This window comes from Phocoena phocoena, chromosome 20 (assembly GCF_963924675.1).
Source record: "Phocoena phocoena chromosome 20, mPhoPho1.1, whole genome shotgun sequence".
Taxonomy (NCBI): domain Eukaryota; kingdom Metazoa; phylum Chordata; class Mammalia; order Artiodactyla; family Phocoenidae; genus Phocoena; species Phocoena phocoena.
This window is the reverse complement of record NC_089238.1, coordinates 47,569,826-47,596,030: the sequence shown is the minus strand read 5'-3', so window position 1 is coordinate 47,596,030 and position 26,205 is coordinate 47,569,826. Positions and strand designations below refer to the sequence as shown.

Below are 26,205 nucleotides of genomic sequence, written 5' to 3'. Positions count from 1 at the left end.
CTGGTGTCACCTGCACCCTCTCAGTGGCTGCCTAGCCAACCCAGTGTAGAACCGATGTCCATGGACAGTTTACAACTGTGCCTTCCATCAGGGAAGGGCTTCCTAATGTTCCGTTAGTACGTCAAGGTCATTTTTTCTCAGAGCCTTGCACTGGCTATTTCCTCTGCCAAGAATGCCCTTCCCCACACAGGTGGGTGGCTGCCTCCTCCATATAGAAACCAGTTCTGCTCCTGTCTTCTTAAGGTGCCATTTCCCAACCACCAAGGGCTAGTGACTGTGCTTACTGCATCCCTCTCTACTCCTCTGCCCTACACATGGCCACATAGCACTCATCCTCCCTGAAATCATTTTACTTCCATGTTTGTTCCTTGTCTGCATTTTCCTCTGAATTGTAAAGGTTGTTAAGACAGATATCTTACTCCTGCTGAGCCCTCTCTCCTGTCTGGCACATGTGAGGCATTCATTAAGGACCTGGGGAATTGAGTAAGAAATGAAAAAAGTGAATCCAGTGAGAAGACCTGAGACCTCAGATCTGTCTAAACTACAGAGTAAGGCCGTTCTGGGCCTCCCAGTGCAGGACCCACACACCTGCAGATGCCTCCTTAGAGCCTTACCTGGGACCCTGTTGTTCCCCGCTGCCCACACATCCCCTGAGGAGCCCTGGCTTTGTCTTACAGACTGCCCCACCTTCATGTACGGGTGATGGGCCAGCCTCTTTGAGGTCCACCCCAACAGTGAGTTCTATGACTCCACATTAATGTAGGTCATGGAGATGGCTGGGAACCCCAAGGTTGTGGGAAAAGAGGACAGAGATGCTAAGGAAAAAGACATGGTGGGGTGGCCACTGGACTCCTAAACCACAGTTGAGCAGCAAAGAGCTCGGGTGCTTTTGTGGTAAAGGAAAAACCACAGGACCTTGGGGACCTAGATGGTTTCACTGGCTTGGAGAGTCCCTAGCGAGGAGGCAGGAAAGTACCAGCACTCACCAGGTCGTCCCTGAGTGTGGTAACTAATGTCTGTGGGCGAACAAGTCAACAAAGCACAGAGCGCCATATAACCCCTCATGGCTATCTTCGAGAAAGGGGATTGCATTGTCCGCAGAGGTGAGGAAACCGAGGTTCAAACAAGCTCCAGATCACACAATATTCACAGTTGGTGTACAGCTCAGGCTCTAAAACCAGACTGGGGACCAGTCTCACCTCTGCACCTTCCTAGCTGGGTCCTCGGGACATATTCTTGTAACTCTTCATCCCCTCGACTTCCTTAACTCTTAGCTTAGCTGAGGGTTGTTGTACAGGTTAAATAAGATGAAGTTATGTAAAACTCTTGGCACATGGTAAACTCTCGTGTAAGCTGCTCTTTTTATCATCACAAACTAAGCTAATGACATACCTGGCACTGAATCTGGGACCTCTACCACCAAATCCTCTTCACTTCCCACACTCAAAAACAGTTTGCCTGTGTTTAAACTGTGTTTGCCTTATAGACTGCTTCAAAGTGTTGAAAGTATGAGCATCTTTCCTGGAGGGAAACGGTAAGCATCATTCACTCAGGAGGGACTGAGAATAAATCAGCTGGGGCCAGGTGTGTGCAGGTGGGCAGCACAGGAGCGCACTCTTCAGGGGCAGATTCAGCCATCGATGAGGACATGGTAGGAGAGAGGTTCAGCAGAAAGCTCTGAGTGCAGATGGCAAGAACCGCCCCTGGGGTGAGGGATACCAGGGGTGGAGGGGGCATTTCTGGCTCAGCATGAGAGGTAGAGAAATGTTGGGAAATTCACTAACACATGTGATCCCAACTAGTCCCCTAGGAGATACTTTCTGTACCTTTGAAGCTTACTATTGAAATAAATGTGAGTGGATACCTTAGGTAGTATTAGAATAAACATTTGGGGACTTCTCTAAAATGATAGCAGATAAATGTCAGTGAGTGATTCCCCCACCACTGCGCTGCCCTGAACACTCACATTCGCTAATTTGTGGCACCATCTGATGTCACCACATTTGAGTTTGAGCCTCTTTTCAAGTTCAGAGTGTGGAGATGTTTCTGTCTCACTTCCAGCCATTGGTGACCTGCAGAACACCCACTGCTCCATGTGGGAACTTGATAGGATCGTGATCCTCAGTACTCTAAAACCACAGATTACTCAACATGAGTCTCAAAATTAAGTGTTCTCTTGGCACTCTATGTGTGGGTGGTATAATGACAGTATCTTTGTTCTTGTTAACAAGGCCACTAAAATCATCAGAAACACAGCAAGAACTTTGTCTTTCTTCTGAAATAATTTTTCTTTGCTTTTCTGCTATTATTTAAGTGATCACACAGTATCTCAAATGGAGAATTAATACGATTATAACGTATAAGGTAGAGTTTTGTAAATGTTCATTATATTAAATATGAATTATACGGGTAATTTGTCCTCATATTATCTGCTTTCTGGGCAGCACAGAAAGAATATTTTTGTCAGTACTATTTAGTCTAGAAACACATTTTTTTCTCTCTTTTGATGTAATTTTGGACTTTCTTACCATTGTTTTCACTACTGTTGCTAAGTAACTGTACATTTGCTCAAGTTGAAGCTTGAGAGAATTATAATTTCTAAGATGGTGCTTCAAAACTGGATTTCATTAGGGAGTAAATTTGGTGAGTGCCTTGTTTTCTTTTCCTCTATAGCTAGACTGTGTAAGGACAGTATTTTGGTGATGGATATTTATTAATATCCCGTAACTAGTGAGAGTTTATCGTGAGTGGTCTTATGACGACTAGAGAGATTTGAAAGACAATGTTTACTTCTGTGTCCCAAGAACTGGATTGACTCTAGTTATAAGACTAATATAGTTAACTAAGTTATTTTTGGTTCAAAAAGAAAGTAGTCTGTGAAAACTTTTAGAGGCCAAGCCTTACTTCCTTCAGTACCCATCTATCCATCCTGTATTTAGTGTATAAATAGCATTGAGGAGACCTGCTCTGTGGATTCAGCCACCTTCATCCTTCAGCCTCAGAATCCAGCTCTGCACAAAGATTACCAATATGGAATGGGAGGTTTCACCCAGTTTCACCATTTTTTTCCTACGCCACCCTATTCCATGCCCCCCACCCACTGCTGACCCACCGTAACCCTGATGAACATCTCTCAGAACCAGCCTTTCAGGGTGCACACTTTAGTGAATGAGAATGTAGGTGAAACAGAGTCACTGTGATGCATAAGAAGGACTCTGAACTCAGATTCAACCTTGAGATTCTTCACCCTCCAAACCCAGCCAGCCCAAGGCCAAATTATGATGATGAAAATATTTTTTTAGGCCCGCTGATTCCCATCTCTGTTCTAATGCCCTTCACCTCTCCCTCGCCACCCCAAGTCTTGTCTTGGGAATGGAAAGGACCTCAGCCAAGCTGTCGACCCTCCCCCACTTCCCATTGGCCACCTCTATCCTCAGCCACTGATTGGCCAACCCAGTGACAGTTGGAGCTGATGTTCACAGACAGTTTAGAACTCTGCCTTCCACCAGGACAGAGCAAGGGCACATGGTCCAGGAGGCACAAGCCCCTGCTGAGGACCAGCCTGCCATGACTGGGCCTTGGGAACCCCTACCTCTCTCGGGATCATTTTCCACTCGCCACTGCAGACTGCCATGAGACGTAAGCAAGGTTGTGTGCAGCCAGCCGCCCTTCAAACCTCACAGCATTGTCGGTGCCCAGGTCATCCATGTCACAGGCAGAGACAACCATCTACACCAGCTGGGCTATAGCAGGCCCCCTTCCCAACGACCTGAGGTCCTTCAGAATGGCTGATCTGAATGAGGTGGTGGAGTCTAGGAATAAATGTATTTTGTTGTTCAAATTAACAGAATGCAGACCACTTCCTGGTCTTGTGGAGAAGAGCATAAAGCATGCAGTAGTGCATGTCTCTGACCTTGGCCACGGGTGAGTGAGACTACTATCAATTCTACTTTAAAAAATAAAATTTCAAAGTGTCTCTTATTTGGTTTTGATGGAAAAAATTTTCACATATTGAGGTACGGGGAAGTCGTTCTGTCTTTCACATGATTTAACTTGAACTTTATGGTAACTAGAGTAGCTTGTTTTGTGGCCCATCGAACACGTACAGTACATCTGCTTTAACCATTAAAGAAAAGAATGCATTCAAAAATCAGAATGGAGTAAGTGTGTTTCAGGTGTCCAAACTAGAGCCAGGTGGCCATTGTGGATGTAGCTTCAGACAAGTTCCTGCATCACTGAGAACTCGAAATTTCTGAACTGGATGAATTCAAGGCCACCACCAGCCGTTCTCAAAACAATATCTGCTAGCAGCTGCCAGCTGCAACCTTGTGGTCTCAAGGTCTTCATTTGTAAGTACGCAACTATTTCAGACTCCGACCAATCCTTACTTGACAAGCACCCTTACTTCTTGCCAGCTTCAGTCCTAATTCTTGACAAACAACTTATGTAGTTTTGTGAGTTTTGCCTTTATAAGCCTCCCCATTCTGTAGTCCAGCAGAGCACAATTCAAGTGCTTCTGGAATCTGTATCTCCCAGATTATAGTCCTCAGTTTGGCTCAAATAAAACTCTTTTCTATTCCCTTTATAGATTGTTTGTTGATTATTTCAGTCAACAATTTATTATTTTTTGTCACACGGTTATTATTTGGGGTGGGGGTGGGAATAGTAGACCAAAGAAAGCACCCTCCCCCCACAGCCAAAGAAGCATTGTTAGTTTTTAGTTGTATCATGACATTTTGCCTGATCACACAACTGAAGTTTTTCTTTGATCACATTGAATCATGAATGCTTTTGAGTTTGGCAGATATGTCCCCAACTAACCCAAGTATACGGGGTCTCCATCAGTTGATGCATTTTCATCCTAGGTGACGTTCTAGGATGTCTCTGCCTAGAGGCTTCCTGATGCAGCCCGCACCTAAACGGATTTCCCATATAGGCTGGCCCTGGCCCTCTGCTCTCCTGAAATGACCCAAGATGAGATCTGACCCCTGGACACATCGCTGAGTATTGATTTACCTGAAGTGTCCCTCAATGTCGAATGTGCCTGGGTGACTTCGTGGTGTTCAGGACAAGCCCAACTCAGGTCCAGGCAAATTACCTCCCAGCAAAGATCTGTCTCTCAGCACACTGTTCTGGGCACTATGTCCACCATTCTCTTTTTTATCCTATTTGCAATTTTGTCTTTCCTTATAACTGTGGTTTTTATTCCTCTTGATGTAATAGGCATAAGTTTATGAATTTTGAATTATGGTTGACTCCAACTTAGGGATGTCTTAGAATTGGATCTTGTGGGGGAAAGGCATGTAGCAAATGAATATACATTCCATAGTAAACTGAAAGCTATTCAGCATGATTTCATGGTTTGTTCTAAAAAAAAAAAAAAAAAATCTTTTTCCTGTTAAATAAATAATTGTACTAACCATGGAACCTTAAAACAAAATCTGGAATCTGAGTTTCAGCGACAGCCTTTTTTTTTTTTTGGCTGCGCCGAGCGGCTTATGGGATCTTAGTTCCCTGACTAGAGACTGAACGTGCCATGGCAGTGGAAGCACTGAGTCCTAATCACTGGACTGCCAGGGAATTCTCCAGACAGACTTCTCTTTAATGACACTTTTGTACTTCCTCAGTAAAATGGAAGATGTGTGAATAATTAAGAAAAATAAAATTAGAAAAGAGGAGAGAGTTTAGAATCGAAGGTTGATTATTTGGATAGACTATTTGTTTTGTATTCCTTCCAACTGACAGAATATTTAGGACACATCAGGTTTCAGAAAGGCAAGTGGTATTTTTCTTAGACAAAATAACAGAAGAATATTATCAGGATATATAAGTGTTCTGTAAATAAATATACATGCATCTATATTCATATTCATATACATAATGTGTTATATCCTTAGGAATATTAAGAAAGTGCTACACTTGATTATTTCTCAATGTGAAGTGTGTGCTATAATGAATGCAAGGTTAGAGATAAGAATATGTGATCTGACATAAAAGTTGGTAGTAAAGGAAATCTTAAGGTCTAAATACCATTACGAAGGTTTTGGCTACATATGTCAAGTTTTCTAGGTTTTAGCCTAAAGTAATATTACCCAAGGATCTGAAATTGTCTCCCAGGTCATTAGCATCCCAGCCATGGCAGCTTAACCAATTTATTCCTGGGAAAATGTTGTTAGTGTGTCATGATTATATGCATATGAAACAGTTCTGAAAAGGACCCCAGGACTGAATAAGAAGAAATATATTTCACGTGTACTCAGTTTCATTGTATTAAAGTCTCTATTCTTGGGGATTTCACATTTTATTTGAACTTCTTAATTTGAATGTTAGAAATAAAATATAGGGAAGGATAAATTAGGAGTTTGGTATTAACATATACACATTCCTATATATAAAATGGGTAACCAACAAGGACCTACTGCATAGCACAGGGAACTATACTCAGTATTTTGCAATAACCTATAAGGGAAAACAATCTGAAAATATATATATATAATATATATATAAAATGTATATAACTTACTGTAACCCTGATGAACATCTACATTCTAATTCTCTACATTTACATATATAAAATGTATATATAAAACTGAATCACTGTGCCACACACCTGAAACACAACATTGTAAATCAACTATACTTCAATTTTTAAAAGTAATAATTTTTGAATAAAATATAATTAATATATTAAAACCTACTTACACGTCTTCCTGAAGCACCCAGACAGCAAGAGGCCTCAGATTTTAGAACAGCAGAATTCAGTGGTATGTTGATTTTTATCAAGTCTGGGAGTCAAGAGGAAAGTAGCATGAAGATCTTGGAAAACCAGAATGATGTTAAAGCATTAGAAGAATAGAAGGGTAGATTTAAATGATATAATAATTTTAATGAGTAAATAATTAACAAAAGTTAAACATGAATTATAATTTAATGTTCTAATGGTTAACATACAGTAAATTTCAATTTTCTTAACATTATATCATCTGGGCTTATAATATTGATATTGGGTTATGAAATAATTATTATTTCTCTAATAATAAAATCTATTTTATAAATATAATAAATATGTAGTACTATTAAAATATTAATAGAAACTTAATTTTGAATTTAAAATGTTTTATTAACACCAATATTACATTAGTGATTGATAAAATATTATATTTTCATAATCTTTTAGGGTAATACTTTCCAAATTTATAATTAATACTTATATAGAATCATATATGGTATCTGTTGGCCAATAAATAAAGTGATGTTCCTTATACTAATGTCATTTTCCATTTGACTGAACAAAGAAAGTGAATGTACTCCCTCTGGTGAGAGCACCAGAATCACAACTAACTGCTGAACAATCATCGACAGGAAGACGCTGGAACTCACCAAAAAAGATACCCCACATACAAAGACAAGGAGAAGCCACAGTGAGACGGTATGAGGGGCACAATCACAATAAAATCATATCCCATCACTGCTGGGTGGGTGACTCACAGACTGGAGAACACTTATACCACAGAAGTCCACCCACTGGAGTGAAGGTTCTGAGCCCCACGTCAGGCTTCCCAACCTGGGGGTCAGGCAATGGGAGGAGGAATTCCTAGAGAATCAGACTTAGAAGACTAGTGGGATTTGATGGCAGGACTTTGACAGGACTGGGAGAAACAGAGACTCCACTCTTGGAGGGCACACACAAAGTAGTGTGTGCATCGGGACCGAGGGGAAGGAGCAGTGACCCCATAGGAGACTGAACCAGACCTCACTGCTGGTGTTGGAGGGTCTCCTGCAGAGGCAGGGAGTGGCTGTGTCTCACTGTGAGGATGGGGACACTGGTGGGAGAGGTTCTGGGAAGTACTCCTTGGTGTGAGCCATCCCAGAGTCTGCCATTGGTCCCACGAAAGAGCCTGGGTAGGCTCCACTGTTGGGTCACCTCAGGTCAAACAACCAAACAGGGAGGGAACCCAGCCCCACCCATCAGTGGACAAGTGGATTAAAGTTTTACTGAGCTCTGCCAACCAGAGCAACAGCCACCTCTATCCACCACCAGTCCCTCCCATCAGGAAACTTGCACAAGTCTCTTAGATAGCCTCATCCATCAGAGGACAGACAGCAAAAGCAAGAAGAACTACAATTCTGCAGCCTGTGGAAGGAAAACCACATTCACAGAAAGACAGACAAAATGAAAAGGCAAAGGACTTTGTACCAGATGAAGGAACAAGATGAAACCCCAGAAAAACAACTAAATGAACAACCTTCATAGGCAACCTTCCAGAAAAATAATTCAGAATAATCATAGTGAAGATGATCCAGGACCTCAGAAAAAGAATGGAGGCAAAGATCGAGAAGATGCAAGAAATGTTTAACAAACACCTACAAGAATTAAAGAACAAACAAACAGAGATGAACAATACAATAACTGAAATGAAAAATGCACTAGAAGAAATCAATAGCAGAATAACTGAGGCAGAAGAACGGATAAGTGACCTGGAAGACAGAATGGTGGAATTCACTGCGGGAGAACAGAATAAAGAAAAAAGAATGAAAAGAAATGAACACAGCCTAAGAGACCTCTGGGACAAAATTAAACACAACATCATTCACATTATACGGGACCACAAGGAGAAGAGAGAGAGAAAGGACCCGAGAAAATATTTGAAGAGATTATAGTCGAAAAGTTACCTAACATGGGAAAGGAAACAGCCACCCAAGTCCAGGAAGCACAGAGAGTCCCATACAGGATAAATCCAAGGAGAAATACGCCGAGACACATGGTAATCAAGTTGACAAAAAATAAACACAAAGGAAAAATTGAAAGCAGCAAGGGAAAAATGACAAATAACATACAAGGGAACTCCCTTAAGGTTAACAGCTGATTTCTCAGCAGAAACTCTACAAGCCAGAAGGGAGTGCCATGACATATTTAAAGTGATGAAAGGGAAGAACCTACAACCAAGATTACTCTACGCTGCAAGGATCTCATTCACATTTGATACAGAAATCAAGAGCTTTACAGACAAGCAAAAGCTAAGAGAATTCACCACCACCAAACCAGCTCTACAATAAATGCTAAAGGAACTTCTCTAAGTGGGAAACACAAGGGGAGAAAAGGACCTACAAAAACAAACACAAAACAATTAAGAAAATGGTAATAGGAACATACGTATAAATAATTACCTTAAATGTAAATGGATTAAATACTCCAACCAAAAAACACAGGCTCACTGAATGCATACAAAAACAAGAGCCGTACACATGCTGTCTACAAGAGACCCACTTCAGACCTAGGGACACATACAGACTGAAAGTGAGGGGACGGAAAAAGATATTCAATGCAAATGCAAATCAAAAGAAAGCTGCAGGGGCTTCCCTGGTGACACAATGGTTGAGAGTCTGCCTACCAATGCAGGGGACACAGGTTTGTGCCCTGGTCCGGGAAGATCCCACATGCCGTGGAGCAGCTGGGCCCGTGAGCCATGGCCGCTGAGCCTGCACGTCCGGAGCCTGTGCTCTGCAACAGGAGAGGCCACAACAGTGAGAGGCACGTGTACCAGGAAAAAAGAAACCTGGAGTACCAATACTCATATAAGATAAAATAGACTTTAAAATAAAGAACGTTAAAAGAGACGAGGAGGGACACTACATAATGATCAAAGGATCAATCCAAGAAGAAGATATAACAATTATAAATATATATGTACCAAACATAGGAGCACCTCAATACCTAAGTCAACTGCTAACAGCTTTAAAAGAGGAAATTGACAGTAACACAGTAATAGTGGGGGATTTTAACACCTCACTTACACCAATGGACAGATCATCCAAACAGAAAATTAATAAGGAAACACAAGCTTTAAATGACACAATAGACCATATAGATTTCATTGTTATTTATAGGACATTCCACCCAAAAACAGCAGATTACACTTTCTTCTCAAGTGCCCATGGAACATTCTCCAGGATTGATCACATCACAAGCCACAAATCAAGTAGCTTCAAGATGGTGGAAGAGGGCTTCCCTGGTGGTGCAGTGGTTGAGAGTCCTCCTGCTGATGCAGGGGACACAGGTTCATGCCCCGGTCTGGGAAGATCCCACATGCTGCGGAGTGGCTAGGCCCGTAAGCCATGGCCGCTGAGCCTGCACGTCCAGAGACTATGCTCCACAATGGAAGAGGCCACACCAGTGAGAGGCCCGCGTACTGCAAAAAAAAAAAAAAAAAAAAACCTATGGGATGCAGCAAAAGCAGTTCTAAGAGGGAAGTTTATAGCAATACAATCCTATCTTAAGAAACAAGAAACATCTCAAATAAACAACCTGACCTGGCACCTAAAGCAATTAGAGAAAGAGGAACAAAAAAAACCCAAAGTTAGCAGAAGGGAAGAAATCATAAAGATCAGATCAGAAATAAATGAAAAAGAAATGAAGGAAACAATAGCAAAGATCAATAAAGCTAAAAGCTGGTTCTTTGCGAAGATAAACAAAATTGATAAACCATTAGCCAGACTCATCAAGAAAAAAAGGGAGAAGACTCAAATCAACAGAATTACAAATGAAAAAGGAGAAGTAACAACTGACACTGCAGAAATACAAAGGATCATGAGAGATTACTACAAGCAACTATATGCCAATAAAATGGACAACCTGGAAGAAATGGACAAATTCTTAGAAATGCACAACCTTCCGAGACTGAACCAGGAAGAACTAGAAAATATGAACAGACCAATCACAAGCACTGAAATTGAAATTGTGATTAAATATCTTCCAACAAACAAAAGCCCAGGACCAGATGGCTTCACAGGTGAATTCTATCAAACATTTAGAGAAGAGCTAACACCTATCCTTCTCAAACTCTTCCAAAATATAGCAGAGGGAGGAACTCTCCCAAACTCATTCTATGAGGCCACCATCACCCTGATACCAAAAACAGACAAAGATGTCACAAAGAAAGAAAACTACAGGCCAATATCACTGATGAACATAGATGCAAAAATCCTCAACAAAATACTAGCAAACAGAATCCAACAGCACATTAAAAGGTTCATACATCATGATCAACTGGGGTTTATTCCAGGAATGCAAGGGATATACGCAAATCAATATACGCAAATCGGGCTTCCCTCGTGGCACAGTGGTTGAGAGTCCACCTGCTGATGCAGGGGACACAGGTTCGTGCCCCAGTCCAGGAAGATCCCACATGCCGCGGAGCGGCTGGGCCTGTGAGCCATGGCCTCTGAGCCTGTGTGTCCAGAACCTGTGCTCCGCAACGGGAGAGGCCACAACAGTGCGAGGCCCGCATACTGTAAAAAAAAAAAAAAAAAAAAAACAACGAAAAAAATATATGCAAATCAATCAATGTGATACACCATATTAACAAATTGAAGGAGAAAAAGCACATGATCTTCTCAATAGATGCAGAGAATTGTTTTGACAAAATTCAACACCCATTTATGATTAAAACCCTCCAGAAAGTAGGCATACAGGGAACTTTCCTCAACATAATAAAGGCCATATATGACAAACCCACAGCCAACATTGTCCTCAATGGTGAAAAATTGAAACCATTTCCACTAAGATCAGGAACAAGACAAGGTTGCCCACTCTCACCACTCTTATTCAACATAGTTATGGAAGTTTTAGTCACAGCAATCAGAAAAGGAAAAGAAATAAAAGGAATCCAAATTGGAAAAGAAGAAGTAAAGCTGTCACTGTTTGCAGATGACATGATACTATACATAGAGAATCCTAAAGTTGCTACCAGAAAACTACTAGAGCTAATCAATGAATTTGGTAAAGTAGCAGGATACAAAATTAATGCACAGAAATCTCTAGCATCCCTATAAACTAATGATGAAAAATCTGAAAGTGAAATTAAGAAAACACTCCCATTTACCATTGCAACAAAAAGGATAAAATATCTAGAAATAAACCTACTAAGGAGACAAAGATCTGTATGCAGAAAATTATAAGACACTGATGAAAGAAATTAAAAATGATACAAATAGATGGAGAGATATCCCATGTTCTTGGATTGGAAACATTGTAAAAATGACTCTACTACCCAAAGCAATCTACAGATTCAATGTAATCCCTATCAAACTACCACTGGCATTTTGCACAGAACTAGAAGAAAAAATTTCACAATTTGTATGGAAACACAAAAGACCCCGAATAGCCAAAGCTATCTTGAGAAAGAAAATCGGAGCTGGAGGAATCAGGCTCCCTGACTTCAGACTATACTACAAAGCTACAGTAATCAAGACAATATGGTACTGGCACAAAAACAGAAATATAGATCAATGGAACAGGATAGAAAGCCCAGAGATAAACCCACGCACCTGTGGCCAACTAATCTATGAAAAAGGAGGCAAGGATATACAATGGAGAAAAGAAAGTCTCTTCAATAAGTGGTGCTGGGAGAACTGGACAGCTACATGTAAAAGAATGAAATTAGAACACTCCCTAACACCATACACAAAAATAAACTCAAAATGGATTAGAACAAAAAAAAAAAAAAAAAAAAAAAAAAAAAAAAAAAAATGGATTAGAGACCTAAATGTAAGACTGGACACTATAAAACTCTTAGAGGAAAACATAGGAAGAACACTCTTAGACATAAATAACAGCAAGATTTTTTTTGACCCACCCCCTAGAGAAACGGAAATAAAAACAAAAATAAACAATGGGACCTAATGAAACTTAAAAGTTTTTGCACAGTAAAGGAAACTACAAACAAGACGAAAAGACAACCCTCAGAATGGGAGAAAATATTTGCAAACTAATAAACGGACAAAGGATAATCTCCAAAATATATAAACAGCTCATGCAGCTCGATATTAAAAAAACAAACAACCCAATCCAAAAATGGGCAGAAGACCTAAATAGACATTTCTCCAAAGAAGACATACAGATGGCCAAGAAGCACATGAAAAGCTGCTCAACATCACTAATTATTAGAGAAATGCAAATCAAAACTACAATGAGGTGTCACCTCACACCAGTTAGAATGGGCATCATCAGAAAATCTACAAACAACAAATGCTGGAGAGGGTTTGGAGAAAAGGGAACCCTCTTGCACTGTTGGTGGGAATGTAAATTGATACAACCACTATGGAGAACAGTATGGAGGTTCCTTAAAAAACTAAAAATAGAATTACCATATGATCCAGCAATCCAACTACTGGGCATATACCCAGAGAAAACCATAATTCAAAAAGACACATGCACCCCAATGTTCACTGCAGCACTATTTACAATAGCCAGGACATGGAAGCAACCTAAGTGCCCATCGACAGATGAATGGATAAAGAAGATGCAGTAAATATATACAATGGAATATCACTCAGCCATAAAAAGGAACGAAATTGGGTCATTTGTAGAGACGTGGATGGATCTAGAGACTGTCATACAGAGTGAAGTAAGTCAGAAAGAGAAAAACAAATATCGTATATTAACACATATATGTGGAACCTAGAAAAATGGTACAGATGAACCAGTGTGCAGGGCAGAAATTGAGACACAGATGCAGAGAACAAATGTATGGACACCTAGCAGGGAAAGTGGCAGAGGGGGGAGGGTGTGATGAATTGGGAAATGGGGATTGACATATATATACCAATATGTATAAAATGGATAACTAATAAGAACCTGCTGTATAAAAAAATAAATAAAATAAAATGCAAAAAAAGAAAAGAAAGTGAATAACTTGGAAATGAATGGATGTTTTTGAGACATTTTTTGTTTTTTGTTTTTGTGGGACGCAGGCCTCTCACTGCTGTGGCCTCTCCCGCCGTGGAGCACAGGCCCCAGACGCGCAGGCCCAGCGGCCATGGCCCACGGGCCCAGCTGCTCCGCGGCATGCAGGATCCTCCCGGACCGGGGCACAAACCCGCGTCCCCTGCGCTGGCAGGCGGACTCCCAACCACTGCGCCACCAGGGAAGCCCTGGTCTTCACTTTTTAATAAACAAATAGATTAGAATCTGGGTAACTAAATCCAGAAAGGTCATTGTTTTACTTTCTTCCTAAAGTACAAATAAACATCTTCTCCAGGATTAAGGAAACACTTGGACAGATTCACTCTTTTCTCCCACACGTAGGCAACATCCCAAGTCTCTATCCCCTAAGTCCAAGAGATTCCTTCATTTTCTGCACATCACATGACCACCTGAGCAAACAGCTTCCCATGATTTTCATCATGGTGGGTCCTGTCCTATGTACGGTACCTCCTTAGGCTTCACACCTGACACAAGGACAAGTCCCTTGGAATTCTTCATTTAGAAAATGGATTTCATGCCCTTCTAAATTTCACAAAAATTTACTGCAGTTGAAAAAAAAACAGGGTTGGAGGAGGCTATTAAACAAAATTATAACAAATGGGTTTCTGGAAATGTTCAGATAATTGTTTTTTTTAAAACAAAGACAACTCTGGTCATAGAACTTAAAGGTACAAGAAGCAAATCTGTATATCCATCACCTTAGTCTCAATTATGTCATTGTAATACGTGACCTTAAACACTAATGACTCACCTATTTCTCACTCACCCTTCTGGGATTCAGGTTAATGGTATCATTATCTAGGACCAAGAAGGCGCATGGTAGTGAGAAGAGAACGATGGTCCCAAAGATGGAGGATTCTGCTCAGAGATGGCACAGGCTGCCTCATTAAATCCATTCATATTTCACTGGCTGAAAGAAATCACAAGGCAAAGACTGAAATCAACAATTTGGAAAGTATAAGCCTTTTGGAAGACATGGCCTGATTGGGCTGGTGCCATGAAATATTCAGTCCCTATAAAATATACTGCACAGGGGCTTCCCTTGGTGGCGCAGTGGTTAAGAATCCACCTGCCAATGCAGGGGACATGGGTTCAAGCCCTGGTCCAGGAAGATCCCACATGCCGCGGGGCAACTAAGCCCGTGAGCCACAACTACTGAGCCGGCGTGCCTGGAGCCCGTGTTCCACAACAAGAGAAGCCACCGCAGTGAGAAGCCCCTGCTCCCGCAACTATAGAAAGCCCGTGGGCAGCAACGAGGATCCAACGCAGCCAAAATAAATAAAATATATTGCACGGGGCTTTCCTGGTGGCACACTGGTTAAGAATCCACCTGCCAATGCAGGGGACACAGGTTCGATCCCTGGTCCAGGAAGATTCCACATGCCGCGGAGCAACTAAGCCCATGAGCCACAAATACTGAGCCTGCACTCTAGAGCCTGTGAGCCACAGCTACTGAGCCCACATGCTGCAATTACTGAAGCCCATGTGCCTAGAGCCCGTGCTCTGCAGCAAGAGAAGCCACAGTAATAAGAAGCCCACACACCGCAACAAAGTGTAGCCCCTGCTCACCACAACTAGAGAAGGCCCGCACAGAGCAACGAAGACCCAACACAGCCAAAAATCAATCAATCAATAAATAAAATTTTTAAAAAAAGAAATGTCTTTTTAAATTTTTATTTATTTATATTGCAGTCCATCTATTTGGTCAAAATTATTGGCTTCTATCCCTAAAGTACACAGAATAATCTTACCCTTCTCCACCAGGCACAGTATGAAAGATTTTTCCAAACACAGTTAGGACTCAAAGCCCAACACCTCCATTCACACTCAAAGCAGCTGAAAGATCCAGATATAACTCTTCCTCATCAAAATATCAAAGAACAAAAGCCCATGCTATGTGCTAGTTGGAACATGGACTGGATCAACGTAATATCCTGCCATGATATGGAAGAAGAGGAGGGACACCGCACCCATTGAAACGTAGCAACAGCAAGATTCAGATGGGGGGATGTTTTGAGGAAGAGCTCCCTTTAGCTGAGAATGCTTTTCCCCCTAGTTAGGTCAATGTCTGATCCTAGATGAAGTCCCTACACCAGATACTCGGATGTCTTCTATGTTGCTTGGCCTCATTTGTAGGGGCATTAGAGGCTATAGCTCTTTGAGGGTTCAGTTCACAAAATATTGTTTTTATCCAAGCTAAGTTTCTTTTAGTTAAAGCATGTGAATTTTCTGGTAATCCCACACGTATATGTCAACAAAGGAAAACACACACAATTAAAGATGAATTAACCTATCTAATTATATCTATTTCCAGGTGCAATTAGCCCATCCCCCAATTCATTGTGCCTAATTTTTCTGTTTCTCATCTTAAATATCTTGAGCTTATCAGTGTCTGTGGCAAAAGCACATACCATTTTTTTTCTGGTGACAGTTTATAGTAATGCTGTCTTAAATAACAGAAGAATGATTGGTAGAAGTTATAATGCAATCACTGCTTTAAACCAAAGGTTTTAAGCCACAACCCAGGTTTTATTTTTGCTTTTTTTTAACTGTGTAAACTTTTTGTTAGAAAATATGTCTCCAAGTTCGTATTTCCTCATATAAATGATACAAAGTCTGCTTGCACACGTTATCTTGCAGTTCATACAATCTTTCTATCCCCTTCCATTTTTCCTGTTAAGGAACACATTTCTTTCTGAGCTCATTTCTCTCTAGCTGTTCCCAAGGCAATAGTAGCCAAGAGCACATGAGTCTTGACAGAGATATTCTGTTGTCTTTAAGTCAAGGCATAGAGTATTTGTCGCATTTCCTGCCTTCCAGTTTTTTACAGCTGAGGTTTACCAGAAAAAATTTACAGCAGCAAAATTTACAGTTGCCATCTTTTCAGGATTCAATAAATTTTTCCATCACCCATGGTTTAGCCCCACGACAAATCCACATATATATTTTTTTTCTTGTTAAAGTCATCACTTCAAAGTAAATAATTTAATAATTGTATCAGATGATTGTATTCAACCAGAGAAGCAGAATCAGTGTGTATGTGGAGATTTATTGCAAGGAACTGGCTTATGTGACTGCAGAGAAGCCTTGGCAAGTCTAAAATCCGTAAGGCAGGTTAGAACTCGGGCAAGAGCTGATGCATCTATCAATAGGCAGAATTTCTTCCTCTCAGTGAAGCCTTCACTCAGTCCTTCTGGCCTCTCAGATGATTGACTTAGGCCCACCCAGATTATATAGGATAATCTCCCTTAGTCAAGTGATTATGAACTTTAATCACATCTACAAAATACCTTCACAGAAACTCCAAGTAGGTCAGTGTTTGAATTACTGGGCCTGTAGCCTAGCCATACTGACACAAAACTGACCAGCTCTGTCCATACCTTGTCAACCTGGAAACCATACACATCTCCTGAAACCATAAATAATTTCCAAATAAAGATAATAACGAAGTGGTATTTCTGCCTAATACGGTGCAACTATCATGCCTACAAGAGAAACATGCTAATCCTTTCCCCAAAGAGGATGCAACATCCTTGGCTGATGTGAATACTTCTCCTTTGATGCCCCTTAAATACGGTGATTTAATGTTAACTATTATTAATACATCTTATATTGGATCATCAGGGAATAAGAGCAGGAAGAAAGCAAAATATTTTGTTAATATTTATACAAACATATTCATAATGCAATCCTCATAATTAGTATATCCTCATTTATGCAAATGGTCACATGGTAATAGCTGGTATTGTAACTTTTCTTCTGTTAGGGAACCGTTGACCAAAACTGCCCGCCTTGGCCAGGTATGATGATAACCGCTTACCTGAGTTGTCTCACAACAGGAGGTCCTGATAAAGAATGAAGTGCAACTAACCAGAATTCAGGAGGGGCCAAAAGGAGGAGGGAGGAGATGAAGTGTCCTGCCAACCTCCCAGAAGCCCTCACACTGAAATCCATCTTGACTGAGAGATGGGTGCGCCACCAGGAAGGACCCTGAGTCAGACGAAATATGGGCCAATCAAGATGACTGGCCAGAGACAACCTGGAAACTAACCCCATTACCATAAAACCTGAGACAGTGAGCCCCACAGGGTCCTGCTCAGTTTCAATACCAACATCTGTATCATTTAGTGTTCAATCAGAGAAACAGTAGCATTCTGAACTCAATTCACATAGGGAACTTGTGAAATTATATACATACTTGTGTGTGTACATACATACATACACATACACAAATAAAGACATTTATTAAATAGAAATGGCTTATACAATTGTGGGGACTGGCTAGGCAAGAATGAGATTTCTAGGGTAGGCTCTTTGGAAGGGCAGGCTGAAAGCCTCTGGCAGGAGATGAAGCTGCTGTCCATAGGCGTGATTTCTTTTCCTTCAGGAATGCACCCAGATTTGCTCTTAAGACTTTTCGCTGATTGCAGCAGCCCCACCCAGATTATCGAGGATAATCTCCTTTACTTAAATCCAACTGATTATATAATTCAATTTATAGAATACCTTCACAGCAACACCTAGATCAGTGTTTTTTTTTAACAACTGTGGAATATAGAATAGCAACAATAATGGAAAGAAATTTGTTTCAGTAAGGGCTAAGGAAAACAGGGAGCCTACAAAGTGAATAGGAATATCGATCTAATATTAAAATAATATCATCAAGCCAAAATAATTAAGAAACAGGAGTACTAAAAATTATAGAGAACAAAGCATATAATATATGTTGATACATACATATGTACCATGTAAAGTAGAAAGCACAGATTCTAAGTCATATTTGGGGAGATATTATAATAGATGCAAAATTAGAATCTGGTAGAATCTGTATTTCTTCTTAACCTGATTACTTCAAGTCTCTTCTGAAAAGTGTTAAATATTTAATGACGGGATTAAATAGGAGGGTATTTAAGAAATGGGTGGGTCACTCTGGTTGTTTTATAAATCCTGTGTCTTGCTTAGTTGTCCACTCATCTCTGCAGAATCTGGATACCTCTTCCCAAGATGGATTTGAACAGCACTGCAAGTGGTAAATTCTCATCTGTGTTTTGCTCTCTTCTTTGATAATGCCACATGCTTTGTTTATTTTCCAGAGTTTATGAAAAGTAAAATCCCAATTATGATTAGAGGAATAGGTTGTTGAAGCAGGGGCTGTTTTGCAGTGATAAGTTATCAGAGGATTGATGGGTGCTTTGAAGTGAGAGAATGCAATTTCAAATTTAAGAGACAGCCGTGAGTCCCATATGTGGGTTTTCAAAAGTCTTAAAGTTAACACTTTAAATGGAGAAAAATATATATGGAATACATAATATTTTACGTTTAGTTTATATCTAATAATTTAACATTTTATATTTATTTAAATGTATTTTATCATAAAGTATCAGTTTTGTATATTGTATTTAATTTATCCTTTTAATGTTTTTCTTGTTTTTGTTTTAATGTTTTACTTGTTTCATTTATTTCCATTTATTTTCCTAACTCCTATTTTCTTTGCATGTAATTTTGTGGATTTCTAGTAACTTCTTCCTTTGGTAACTCAGAGATGACAGACTGTCATTTTTTCTATTATATATATATTTGACCTGTATGTCTCCAATTTTTTCTTTTGGCCACGCCGGGCTGCTTGTGGGATCTTAGTTCCCCAACCAAGGATTGAACCCAGGCCCTTGGCAGTGAGAGCATGGAGTCCAAACGACTGGACCACCAGGGAATTCCCATGTCTCCAATTTAGAATGACTTTAGGTATATCCCTAAAGTAAAAATACAGAATAATCATTGGATCTACAGACTTTCAACCTGAAGTAAGATATATGCTCACCCAGTTTTTAATCCATAAACATATCCTTCATAATTCTCCCCATTTTCTCTTCATCAGACATACTATTACAAAAAGAAACCTGGCAAGGCAAGATTATTTACAACCAGAGTCAAAAGAATATCCTCCAAGCATGGTTTGAACATGACCCTTACCCTGAAAAAGCTAACAGGAAACAACTGGCCAAGGAAATTGGCATTCCAGAATCTAAAATTCAGGTTAGTATCAGGTTTCTATTTCATTATCTGTCAGGTTCAAGGTAAAGAGAAAGGCCAAGTTTAGCACTGGCAGGTGATTCTCTTATGTTGGGTATGTTTCCTAAAGGTTTTTCCTGTTAAATAATATTTAAAACAAAATAAAAACAAGAATTACCTCTTTTACCAATGGTAGAAAACTGTTACTTCTTTTACCAATTGGTTGGGGGCATTCACTCTTGGAGAAAAGAATATACTGGTTGAGGCTCTCCAATAGGAGATAATTAAATCAACTTTTGAGATTTAGAGATTATAGGAAATTGGATCACTATGATAATGATATGGTATCAAGTACTGGAATATATACTGCAGAATAATGATTAATATATAATTATGAGGAAACTGTGGGGTAAGCACTCATGTAAATTCCCAATTCTCAAGCTAGTTTTTATTTTTTCACTGATATCTGAAATGTGATTCATTCACAGGAGTGTATGAAATAAAATCCCATATTGTATCATTTTGAATAGAACTACTGATGTAAAAATAAAAATAAACTGGATTTCTTCAGTCAGCAAAGAGATAGCTGTAAATAATACAATTATACCAACTGAAACAGTATTGAAATCAATAAAGGTCAATAAAAAAGGTGCTTTCAGAGGAGAATAATGAGTTCAGATTTTTGTTATCAAAAATAGTCTCCAGGGGCTTCCCTGGTGGCACAGTGGTTGAGAGTCTGCCTGCCGATGCAGGGGACACAGGTTCGTACCCCGGTCCGGGAGGATCCCACATGCCGCAGAGCGGCTGGGCTCGTGTGCCGTGGCCGCTGAGCCTGCGCGTCCGGAGCCTGTGCTCGGCAATGGGAGAGGCCACAACAGTGAGCGGCCCGCGTACCGCAAAAAAAAAAAAAATCTCCAATAAGTCACTATATATAAGGGCATCAGTCTGAGGGGACGCTGGGGAGAAGAAAGGTTCCCCTTTTCTTAATGCATTTGTTTTAGGTGTAGGAAACAGTTTTCCCAAATCCCAGAATAAATTGCACTTTGGGGGACTATCTAGTGATTAGCTGCATGAGAGGTACTAGGCCCATTTGAACTGAGGTGGAGGATGGCAAGTCCAGGAAACAATGTAGGATGAGGTTGGTTCTGCAACTGTGTTCAGTAACTTACTCATTAGTTTCCAGTTTCCACTTGGGCTTAAGACTTCTTATTGGAAAATATTTTTATTAATTAATTTAAAGAATAGATATAACCTTTTAGCACAATGCCTGGGATATGAGTGCTACATCAGATATTGGTTATAACTGACACCCTAATCTTACCATGAATTATCAAATTATCAAAATAAAACACTCAGAAATACTTAGAAAGTACCTTGCAATGTCAACTCCAGTAATGAGGAAACAAGCAGAATACAATTGGCTATGTTAGTGATAATAGTTTTAGAGCAAGATATATGGGGTCCCTAGGAGTTTCATTATCTATTGCTGACTATGGAATGAAATAAGTAAAAGTGTAGGTGAGTTAGCCCTGCTCTTGACTATGGCTAATTCTACTGCCCTACATAAAGAAATTCTTTTCTAAGATCAATCACATATGTACTGTGTGTTATGAAATGGTATTCTAATGAAAAGTTGATACAACACAAGGGAGAGAGAGAGATTGATTTCCTTTGAGAGAGCTACACTGTTTTGGATACCCTGAGGATGACCATACAAGAAATGCTAACTTGAGTTGAGAGCAGATTGTATACCATCCTGAATTGTATGCTAATAATAGCATCAATCCCAGGATAATACATCATCTTTCTCTTAGGGATTTCATCCCAAGAGCAGTTGATCAATTAGTTTTAACTGCATTGATATCTGGAATGACACAGACTGAGTTACATGACTTTCACGTCGTCTTTTCCCACTCAGATTTGGTTTAAAAACCACAGAGCAAGACAGAGCCGATTGGGGTTCAGCTCCTCCTTAGGAGAAGACCAAACCCATGGACAGAACCAGCCTCAGCCTTATACTCAAGGTAAGAACCCACCAGTCCAAATGCAGCTCATCAGTGGGTCCCATTGAGAGGGGAATCAATTCTGCATGTTGTGCCCAAATTCTCCACAAAGAATCCTTAGTTTTGGAGCCACTTACAGCTTGTTCTGAGTAACCTAAGGTCATCAATATAAGCATGGTCCCACAGTGGCTGGGATAGACAGGTTCTGAGCAAGAAAGGCTTTGGACTTTTTGGTCCCACTGCTCTAAGCAGGGCAACATCCTCCTCTTCTGTCATCTCAGGGGGATTCAGAGGGTGTAAGAGGTCAGCACTATCTTCCCAAGTTTGAGTTTCCAGCTTGAATGCAAAAATGTCCTAAAAACCCTTTTGTCCCTGCATTCTCTTTTAGAATACTTACCAAAAGGAGCCACACAAGACCACACATCTATTCCAAGATCTCAATCAAACATTCTAGTTCAAGCCTTCAAGAGGAACCAATTCTTTGATATTGCAAACAGGAAAACACTAGCCAAACAGGCATTCCAGGATCGAGAATTCAAGTAAGTTTTATGTCTATGGCAGCAAATATCCCTAACCCATTAAACGATGTTACCCCGACTGGTTGCTGGAAAACCTTGACTAACCTAGATTACCACAGCAATCAAGGACAAAGGCCTGGGATAGCAAACACCTGGCATTGCAAGTCACATTCCTGCAAAAGGAAGAATTTTCTAATCAAATTGTCAGTGGTGCATCTATTCAGAATCACCAGCAGCAAAACTGTGGGAAAATGTGAAAGTTGATGTCTATTTTGAGAACACTCTTGTTAGGTTTTCTAAAGCTTGGCACTGCTGTCATCTTGGGCCAGACAATTCTTTCTTGGGACGGGCAGTCCATGCCAGGTATAGTGTTTTTCAGCATTCCTCGCCTCTACCAACTAGATATCCTGCCCATCTCTCCTTAGCCCACTTTTAACACCCCCCAAAAAATCTACAAGCATAGTCAAATAGGGGAACAAAAGCACCCTCATTAGTACCTTCTTCTACCTAAGCTATGGGGATAGTGGTTCTGTATACGTTCAACACTCATGACTAGGAAGCATGTTCATAGGTCTATCAGCACAATGACCCTCATAAACACTTATCTGTGTTTATTAATCCTTATTCAGATTTATACACGTTTACAAGGTATGTATTCCTGTGCAAACACTGATTAATAGGAGGAAAATGTCAACCTCGTCAAGAGACCTTGTTCCCTGATCCATCATTGAAATTGAAGGGTGGATCCTAAAGCATATGCCTTTTTAGCCAGAGTTTCAATTCATCTATAGTTGATTGCTGAATGTGCTATGACTTAAATCTATGTGTTTGTATGTATGTATATGTATACATATACATACATAAACACACATATACACACATACTTATGCATATATACGTGTCCACACACATATGTACATATATACACATACTGAACACATGAACAAGGGCAATTAATTTCATATATATATATATATATATATAAATATATATATAAAATATATGTGTATAGACACACACAGACACACCCCTCTTGAGATTTGGGCCTATATAATAGGCCCTTTGCTTTACACAGTTTGAGAACAGCCAGAATCGCTTGTCTTATGATATCCATGTCTCCGTTTTTCTCACGGAGATGTGGTTTCAGGACCCAAGATCTCTGTACCCTGGGCAGAGCACAAGTGAGCCTGTGAATTCCTTGGTAGATGGCCCAAATGGGAGACCTGGTATGACAGCTCAGCAGCACGAAATTGACCTATGTACTCTCCCAGGCAGATCTCATCATTTTGCTTCCTCCAGTTCTTTCAGCAGGAACCAACCATTTCTACCTGTTCTTCTCCCATCCCACGTATCCTCTGTCCCTTGTGTGATCCAAGGACAAAGTGTCATGATGCAGCCCATGCAGGCTGTGCAGAGAGGAGAGAACTCTCCCTCTACTCTAACAGTTGGGAATTATGTGCTAGTACTGCTGACTATGGGAGGAGACCCAGATACTCAGTACCCCTTCTGGCCCCAATACCAAGAACGACAGGATCACCAAGAACAGACTGACATGGGAGTACTGCAGTTGGAAGACTATTCTCAGCCTCAAGATGAGCACAAAAAACCACCACCACAGGATCTGAGCCAGGTGGACATATCTTACTTTCTGCAGTGGTGGGATGAGTGCTGCCAGGCTCTGATTGCAGAGCGGGATCCTCAAAAAGGGACCCACTGAGACAGACTGGTGGCCACAGCACAGAGTCAGCTGGAGAACCATCTCATGCCCTCAGCCAACCGCACCAGCAATATATAGAAACCTCAAGAAGGCTTTAGGTCAACTCCTGCCATTCACAGATTGTCAGTAAAAGGTACAAACTTTTTTGAATCCTGATCCACAGGAAGAGGACCCTCCAGGATTTTCAGGTTCTTCCGAACACTTTGCAAAGCTCACCAGGACTTGAGCTTCAGGAGGAAGAAGATAGCATTCTGAACCTGATCCAGTCCTCCTTTCTTTTGATGCAGATCACAGCAATTTAAAGAACAATGAATAAGGAGGTCATCCTGTCAGAGGCAAAACTAAAGCAGGGGGAAGGAAAAACCACTTGGAAACCCACATGGAGGTTGTTTTTCTTGTGGGCAGTGGTTATCTTCTCTACTCCACTAAGTGAAGGATTGTTTCCAAGCTCTACACTGCCTATGGAAGCACCATGGGCACTAGGTAGTGGACATGTCTGCTGAATTCTTCCAGAAAAAAAGTATTTTACTCAAGAATATGACCTTCTCTCTGTAATCACCATGTCCTCCACGGTCTGGAAAACCCACAAACTGTAACCTAACTCAGGTGAGAATAGATCTCTGAGGGACATATTAGAACTTCTTTCCCTCCTGGCATCATGAGAGGGCAAACTTGAAATTAGTTCATTGTGTAGAAAACGAAGGGATGCTGTACTTCCTGATGATGTGAGCTCATAAAAGTGAGCTTTTCCCCAAAGCTCCGAGGGTTTAAACTGGGAACTAGATACTACCTCAGCATCCATCATTACGGGAATGATTAAATGGATTAGGACAAATCCATAATACTGAGTAATCCTCACTTAGAAGTGTATTTTTACTTTGACTATTTAAAACATACAAAAAATTACAAGGAAATTATAATAGCAATACCATATCATCACTGAACATAGTCTAATGATGCTAATATTTCCACTTTTTTAGTTTTTTGTATATATTTGCATATATGTATATATATATGTCCATAATATTTCTCCTCTTATTATAAATACATTATACGTTCATCTAAAACCTGGGATAACCTTTCTCATTCTCAGTCTTCCCCCTTCTTTTGAAAAGGTAAATTCTGAAAACAGATTTTGGTATATGTGGGTTTACCTTGGCAATAAAAATGTCTTTAAAAAATATCACTTCTGGGCTTCCCTGGTGGCACAGTGGTTGAGAGTCCGCCTGCCGATGCAGGGGACACGAGTTCATGCCCCAGTCCGGGAAGATCCCACATGCCGCAGAGCGGCTGGGCCCGTGAGCCATGGCCACTGAGCCTGCACGTCCGGAGCCTGTGCTCCACAATGGGAGAGGCCACAGCAGTGAGAGGCCCGCGCACCGCAAAAAAAAAAAAAATCACTTCTTTGTTCATTTTAGCAATTTGCTTTCTGTTTTGTCATATTTGCTTTGTTTACTTTCCATATGAAGGTGCTGAAAGAAGATCAGTACGCATACATCTAGTTCTACAAAGATACCAGTTTTGCACAAATATAGTCGTGAGGTGGACATCCTTCTGGTATCTGGGTGCGTTACATGCAAGAGTTCTCTAGATGTTTATACACTGAAGCACAAGTGCCAGAATATTCCAACATCAGTATTTATGGCCAAATAACACTCAGCACAAGTTATTTTTCCTAATATGAGCTGTATCTTCATTAACCACATAGGGAAATAAAAGTCACATGCGTATGTGCAGGTATTAGTGGCACAAATCTACAAAAAGAATCTGATATATTTAACAGTGTTGATACCATGCCTAGTTTGATTTTTAAATTTCTCCCCCACATGATTCTCATGTGGTCAGAGATGAGAGGTCCTAGTGTCTTTCCTGTACTTCAAACACATACGGGGACAGAGTTCTCCAACTTATGAAAACAAGTCTGATTATTTGTGAAGGGAAAACTATACATTTGTGTCTATAATCTACTTCTTCATTTATATGCATATCTGTATCTCCATGTTTATATGTATGGATCTATGTAAATATATTATCTATTGTTCATCTACATTGTCTCTACAGCTCCCCTCCATACTCTTCTCTATGCTTATCTCTATATCTACACTTCTAACTATAGCCTCTGGAGGGAGACAGATGGAATGACCTTCTCTAGAGAAATACGTAAATTTTCACTTCTGAAGCAAGCAGTGGGAT

The 26,205-nt window shown here is 40.4% G+C and overlaps 1 protein-coding gene across 1 annotated transcript in view; it reads left to right on the top strand.

Annotated features, from left to right (window-relative positions):
- DUXB (double homeobox B) overlaps positions 1-24,012 on the top strand; it is a 41,699-nt gene extending 17,687 nt beyond the window's left edge. The window contains 5 exon segments of the mRNA XM_065898401.1: positions 19,641-19,798; positions 21,693-21,798; positions 22,166-22,282; positions 22,285-22,316; positions 23,431-24,012. Of these exon segments, the coding sequence (XP_065754473.1) occupies positions 19,641-19,798; positions 21,693-21,798; positions 22,166-22,282; positions 22,285-22,316; positions 23,431-24,012 (995 nt within the window).
- The last annotated feature ends 2,193 nt before the right edge of the window (positions 24,013-26,205 follow it).